Source organism: Mercenaria mercenaria, chromosome 14 (assembly GCF_021730395.1).
Source record: "Mercenaria mercenaria strain notata chromosome 14, MADL_Memer_1, whole genome shotgun sequence".
NCBI classification, from domain to species: domain Eukaryota; kingdom Metazoa; phylum Mollusca; class Bivalvia; order Venerida; family Veneridae; genus Mercenaria; species Mercenaria mercenaria.
The window spans coordinates 18602105-18609981 of record NC_069374.1 but is presented as its reverse complement, the minus strand read 5'-3'; the positions used below and the strand labels follow the sequence as shown (position 1 = coordinate 18609981).

Sequence of the window (7877 nt, the reverse complement as noted above, 5' to 3'; positions counted from 1 at the left end):
ACTTCAACAGGCAGATCACCTGTGCGTAGTTTCTTGACTGACTTCGGTACACCAGCAATACTCGCGATTGTTTTGTTTTTTTCAATTATAAATGGAGAGATGCTTGACATTTTGAAATTTTCTTCTGTTGATTGGATTAAAAGAAATCGTGGAAAGGCCATTTTGGATGTGTATGGTCGGTCAGTAGGATTCTCACCTTCCGTGCCGTCAGAGTCTGTTTCGTATGCGGTCGTTTTCTATTTTGATTTTCCATATTAAATGTTAAAAATTCGTCCCTCGCAGCCCCTACCCGCCGCGGAGTCCAACAAGGAGACATGTAAACAGAGCGGATATCTAGCTCATACAAGTTAGGTAAACTGTAGTATCGGCCAGATATTTTGCAGTCTTGTTTATACCACCAGCTGTATTACAAAAATGCAATAAGGGGATTCAAGGGATTGCTACTTTACCCAACCAATTGACCCTAAGCCACCGCCTTCTAGGAAATAAAAATTGAAGTACAAATTGCGATGAAGTGTTCAATAACTTTGTTTGAACGTACTATGAAGTCTGTTAAGGTGGTATCACGTTTAGAATTTCCGGTGAATAACAAAAACACCCAAAGAATATCCGGTTCTTTCCGAAAACCGTTATGTTATGATTCAACCAAATAGTTTCCTTTGTCTACCAGAAAGGAACAATTCTTATATCTTCATATTGAAGTTTGGTACCTTTATTACAGGCAATAAACTAAAACAATAGAAATTCATACGTGACTTCGGTGAGCTCAACAAAGCAATTTCAAGCATAAATATCAATGTGGAATGTAAAGTAAGTTACACACTATAATATCCTACCAAGATACTTACAAAAACAATGCATTTGCAGAATAGAGAGATAAAAATAATTTTGACAGCTCGTGAAAACTGATGACATATTTTGACAAGTATATAATGACTCATGACCTAATAACTTTTTTTTCTGTTATTTCTACCTTCCTGTTTGATTTTCTTAAAAATGTGTCTTCAATATGTTGCTTACAATTTATGAATTAAAACAATGTAAGAATTTATTGTTACCTAACTGTCTTTATGTCTAGTATCCAAGTCAAGTACGAATTCCTATTGTTTCAGTCATTTGTCACTAATTAGAGCAACTCACAGTGTTGCAATCATACAAAACACATCCCTTATTTTCACATAGATATTGAGGATTTATCTAATGAGCACATGTATTGGAAACACAATTTTAATACCGATTGTGTATTGCAATAATGCTAAACTATCTCAGCTGTGACGTGTCCTTAAACGAAGTAAAATATAACAGTAGAAGGAAAAAAACATTTGATTTTGTGTAATGTTAATTTGCCAAAAACAATTAATTGTGGAATATAAAAATGAAAACATATATATGCAATTAACATAAAAAATAAGAAGATGTAAGCGATATAAAAGTGAGATATCCTAGGGCTTGTCATGACTAGCCGATTGTATCGGGTCAATTCGACCGCCAAAAACGTTTACACCGAATTAGAGGCCAAAGATGTGTATTGGCACCCACACCATGAAAAGGAGATGCACGCATAAATACAAACATGCATCACCTCCCCAGGGTGCTATAGTGCTCCTCTCCGGTTTACGGGCCGCCACCCACGGCAAACGGGCGGCTCCATTTTCGGGGGTGTCGTACCCCTCTGCATAGAGATACAGCCGGCATTTTCTATCCCCTGCCGGCAAGGGGCCTAAATGTGAGCGAAGGTCATGATTGTGCTAATTAAGCAATGGAATATTTTTTGGAGTTCATGCGGGAAGAACGATAGAATAGGATCGGCAAATACATGAATAGCACTCTGAATTCATGTTTAATTTGCCGATTCTATACTGTCATTCTGTTCGCATGAACTCCAAGAAAAGGCCGTTTAGTTTCTTGTATTTGCATTATATTTCCTTTGCATTTGTAAACAAGGTTATGTTATAAATTGCACATATTTTGTTGCGTTTGACTATAAAATCAGCTTCTTGGTCATTCTGTTCACCAGACAGAACGACTGCGACATTATCTAAGGAACGTCCTCCCTGACTATATGCGGACAAAATACGATGGAAAGGAATATGGCGAAGTTTGGTGATTCTAGCTAAAATACTTTCTGAATTATAAGCATTTTCAATTTTCGGCAGGCAGACGGACAGAAGGATGCACGGACGAACAGCCGGCAGACAACGCCGAAACAATACCCCTCCGCCTTTGCCAGCAATATTGTTTTAGCAGTACGTACATATTCAAAGTATAACGACAGATAAAAAGCTGTGTGTATTCGGGTTTAACGTCTTTTTCAGCAGACAAGTGACATGATACCCAACCTGATACCAGGCTGACCAATCCTAGCATTAACCTCAAAATGCTAAGCGCCAAGCGAGGAAGGTACTACATGTAGTACCATTTTTACGTCTTTGGTATGACGCGGCCGGGGATCGAAACAACGACCTCTTGTACCCGAAGCGGTCGCTCTACCACTAGCCTACCGGGGCGGTAGATCAATAGTTGGCTTGCTGCATTAAGGGTAGGAGTGAAAGAATATGATTGTAATCATTTTGTAGTGAATAATCGTGACGGACTTGCATCTCCAGAAAAAGTCTGTATATTATCTTATGAATTGCATGTATTTTATAGCTGGATTTCACTGGTTTCGATTATTATCTCATTCCTTATTAGTTTTCTTTTATTTATTACCGAATCGGCGGTATGTTTAAATTTATAAGAACGGAAATTTATGACTAGGCAATTCATGTTAATGTGAAATGTATGACTGCAAAAAGCTGATCAAACTAAAACTGTTTATTATATAGTATCACACTAGAGCAAAATTTTAAAAGTAAAATTACAAATTAAATCATATAAAAGCGAAGTACATCTAAGCATGAATAACTGCATTTATTTTCTATTGAAATGACACATTTTACTTTGTGAAAAATAATCAATCGAACTTAAATTGTAATTGATTTATCTTCGTGGAAGTTGAAAATACAGCTTATTGTAAAATGGACCGAAGTAAATATGCTTGTAACCATTTTTTGTATAAACATTCATCATCAAAGGCGAATCTATATTGTGGTACTCCTAAAATACTTATGATTACTGGGATTACATAGCCGTCATACGTCTAAACAAGGAACACAGTACAAGATTGGAACATGTATTGTTAAGTCCCTACCCCTCTCACCCCTTCCCCCACCCCCTCCAGCCTTCTATATTTTGCATAAAATTAAAATGTACTAGTTGAAGCAACCTGTCTATAATATTTTTCCGTTACAGCTTCTTTTTGTTGTGGGCCTACTTTGCAAATGCGTGGCTCTGTGTCTGTGTTCGTGGTGCTCTGTACTTCCAAGCACTCTTCGTTTGATGCTTAAATACAGCCGTCAAGATTTTGTCACCTAATGCCATCGTCAAAATCATTATGAGATACACTATGAAATCAGATATAGCTATCAATGCCTCATCTGCTGACGAAGAACGGTGAAATATGTTGAATACTGTAATTCTGGTCATTTTTAGGTGTCCGAAAATAGGCTGGAATCCTTGTTACTGCTGTAATTCACAGTGTTAAAGAGGGATTGTTTTTGATACTTAGTAATCATAATACAATGTAATATTTACCAAGTTGTCTAGTTCTGGAATAATACTTGAATTCTTGAGTACTGACACCAAATACTCGACCAACACCTGCTAGGAAGTGACCCTCGAAGAACACACATGTTAATTTTTAGTATATCAGATGACACTTTTCAGGTCTAAACATGTTCTATGATTTTCTGAGAAACTAATCTAATTCTAATCTTTCAGATCAGATTGCATAATTGACAAGATCAAATGGGTTTGTTTTCTAAATCAATGCTGAGTGTTCCGAAATTTGTACAACTACATTTGTATTCCAGTAACCATATCGATACTTTATTCCAATACAGAATCTTCCCGACCCCAGATTGTTTCTTGTGGTTTGATCATATGAAATATATGACGTTATTGGTCATAACTGTAGATGTTTTTTTCAAAAACATAGTATGTTTAAAGATAGATGATAAAACATGTATTCTATATAGTTTCATATGCTTCCACTTTTTCACAGGAAACACGTCCATCGATATAAACGAAGATTAATCTATTCCATGTTTTATCATTTTGAAACTATGATATCCATTATCTCTGAGGCTTATAATAAAAAGGAATAAGGTCAAAGCATAGATTTAAAGGTCATTTTAGAATTTGGAATAATTATCAATGACTTGGAATGAATTTGCTGTAGTTTGGCGGAAAATTGGACAAGTTTGTCAGAAAATAGTTTTAAAGATCATTTGCACGAAGAACGGATGGTCTTGATGTGGTAGCTGCAAAAAACTCGCGGCGTAAATTCTTAATTTTATTAACAACAGAATAAAATAAATTGAAAGAAGTTGCTACTCAATATGAGTGTAAAGAAACATGGTTGTAATAGTAATTACCTGACCGAATTACTATCATGGACGTGAGACTTATATCAGAATAATAAGTTATCAGAAACAAGATAAATGTCTCATTTATGTTAAGAACATTCGTAAGATTGCCCAGTACTTTCCGAAGTTTGCTTTTAAATCAAAACAAGTTTAGATTAAGAAATTTGATAATTTTTTCATTCTGCCTAAAGTGTATAGTTCAGTTATGAACTAAAACCATGCATTGATATGATACTGCCTTGAATGTTTAAACATCTGTAATTTGTGATGAGTTTAAAAATGAGATCCAATGAAAAAATTAAACTGAATACACAAGGAATAATATTTATCAATAGTAGACGTGACTGTAGAGACACGCACGTCAGATACTATCCGCAAATAGTCTAGAAGTTGTTTAAATATTACCTCTATATACATGATATAATACAAAAGATACTTTTCATTAACAAAGTCTACTTAAAGTTGTGTCCTCAGATAAAATAGTCTGAGTTCTACATGATTCATTTATTTGATTATGAAAATGCTAGCAGTGTGCACTTTGTTACCAGTAAAAATCGTTTCTTCTTTTATTGCTATTTGCTTTGTCACGCAAAATACAGACAAGTGTTCTCTAACAAGATTTACCACAGTGAAATAAAAATTAGTTATAACCATTTATAAATAATAAGAGTTTATTTAGGTAGTACAGCACGTGTCAGTTACTAAAACCAATTATAAGAGCACTTGTAATAACATGTACAAACTTACTAGAATGATATTATATTTATGATAGCTGCTTTATTCAACATTTTGTGAACTGATATACAGTTAAGAGTATTACATTAACTCCCCCAAAACGTTCTGATTTAAACATAGACTATTTACTTACTCTACATGCCAAGGCAATAGATTTGCTAAACATGTACGAACTCCAATAGGAAGTTTTGATGAAAGGAATGTTCTTTATATACGAATTACCAAATTTATATTACAACTAAAATTATATACAAAACTAGTTTAATCAATATAATATATATTGTTGTGATTAAAGTGCATTAAAAGATGATCCGTGCAATATTCTCATAACGTTTGGTTAAAATGTGTACTGCGTCTTTGCTTTTATTACCTCTTATTTCTGACTGTCCGTACCGGTTTTAACAATTAAACTTCACTGTATCATAAATAATTAGAATCGTATGCATTATGCGAGGAATATTTCTAGCACAATGTCAGTTATGATTTGTGGTACCACGTTTCACGCTTATCAATTTTGTATACAGCATCAGTCGGCTAACGTGAGCACACCACACACGTGAGTTCCCTTCCGTTTACGTACGGTGGACAGTTAAGAGAACCACATCTTGCCTGCACAAAATAAAAAAGATATCCATTTTGGTTTTGTTGACCACCAAGTTTTGTTTCCGGTTTACCATCCATGCAAATATATTTGCTAGCGGCCAAATGACTGTAACGTCCTGTCATTAAATAGCCAGTGTACTCCCGTTTATATCCGTTTGGACAGATGTTGCTTCCGGGAACCATCAACACGTCATTGCGAGGTACATTGCAAACAACACACGGAGTATCATGATCATGCAGATAGGCCCATGTGCTATAATATGATGTTTCGTACTCAGCACCATAAATATAGGCGGTTGATTCCACCTTAGATGTATATCGTCCCCATCGAGGTTCCTTCGTTAAACATAGAGCGTTTACAGCCGCGCCACTGTGACTATAATACGATCCCCCAACATACCCATCGTAAACTACACTGGCGCCGCTTGGACATGACGTTCGGCCCCATCGGATATAAGTGGCACTGTTTAAGGAACCATGCTCTTGTGATCTACAATATGCTGAAAACATATAGAGGATATTTGTTTGTTTTGAATGAATATGGAATATATCTCACCGAGAAGTAAGAAAATTTCAAATATTTTCACGAGCGCATTTTCTCACTTCGGGGTGAGATATATTCAATATTCACGAAAAACAAACACATTTTCTTTTAATTTTATGCTCAAATACGTTGAGATGTGCATTTTGCAACAGTTTTTAATCTCAGCGCCGGAAACAGACGCGCGAAAACAGACATGACGTCAGACGTGTTATGACGTTCGAAAGACGCACACAACATAAAGTTCCATTTTATTTTATGTTTGGGGGCGCGGAGCTATATCTCTCACAGTGTGAAAATATAGATTTCATATTTTCACAGTGTGAGTGATGAGATATAAAAATATTTAACTGATATAATACAGTATTTTATTTGTTAGCATAAAATGAAATAGTGAGGTTGTGTAACAAGTTGGTATCCTTAGATAAAATTTAAAACAAAAAATTCTCGAGAAGCTACTTTATTTTAAGATGGTTGGAACTGTCGTTAACTATTATATATATATATAATATTATTATTTCAGTTTTAAATCTCGTCTTGTTTATGATGAACACTTTGGTTTTATATACAAAGACAGCCAGAGATCTATTTGATATGGGTATGTCCGGCTAACTTAGCCTGGCTTTCGCAAATAAACAGTCTGGTTCTTTAACGTTCCTGATGCGTAGCAAAGATATACGCGAAGCCGTATTTCCTCTGAGGAACAAGACCTGAAACTGACCTCTTAGTATGGGGGAGATACAAAAGAGCATCTTAGAAATGTCTTAATTCAAACCCTGGACCCATTGATAGCATATTTCCACTGAACCATCTAGCGTCTGAATGTTTCTTGAAGAATGGCAGACAAAAAATGTATGCAATTAAAACCGAATGTTAGGTTTCATTTGAAGCAAGAAACCTTGGAAAATATTGTATAATGTTCTAACCTTATAAGACAATTACAATTATTTACAACAAAATGTATACATGTCCGCTAAAATATACAGGTTTTACAAAACCTAAAAGGAAACTGCTATGTAACTGATAACTGTTTTTTTTTTTAATTGAGCATTGTGTGTGTATGAAGTTCGTATGTCACGAACTTCAATAGTACAAATAACGTGAAAATATCATAATCTTACCTATTTCCTTTGTTAAAGATGTAACTTTCTCTTCAAGTTTTATCAGTTTCTTAAAACACTATACTCGCATTCATATCGATTACAGCAACTTCCATGTTCGATACAATCAATTTCAGCTAGGCAAGTAAATCCTACTAGCGAGAAAACTATATACCAAACAAGCGCACCCGACATCTTCTTGAGATATGCGGCACTCAAGACGTGTTTGCGCAATATATATAGCAAAGTACAAGGTTGCAGTACATGTAAAACTTTTAATAAAATATAATACAAATGTTAAAACGACAAGTTATAAGAAAGAATGATAGTAAACGCATTACTAGATATGTCAGTAGAACGATATCTTCACAATGAAGCAATTAGGAGAATATTGCGTAAAATAGAGTGAGAATTTCAACTTTTTAAACATGT

General features: G+C 34.9%; 1 protein-coding gene across 1 annotated transcript; it reads right to left on the bottom strand.

Annotated features, from left to right (window-relative positions):
* Positions 1-4533: 4533 nt before the first annotated feature.
* LOC123526649 (short-chain collagen C4-like) lies at positions 4534-7561 on the bottom strand. The gene is made up of 2 exons (XM_045305895.2): positions 7531-7561; positions 4534-6304 (listed from the first exon to the last, which is right to left on the bottom strand). The coding sequence occupies exons 1-2, from the start codon at positions 7559-7561 to the stop codon at positions 5736-5738; spliced, it is 600 nt and encodes a 199-aa protein (XP_045161830.1). The 3' UTR covers positions 4534-5735.
* Between the last annotated feature and the right edge of the window lie 316 nt (positions 7562-7877).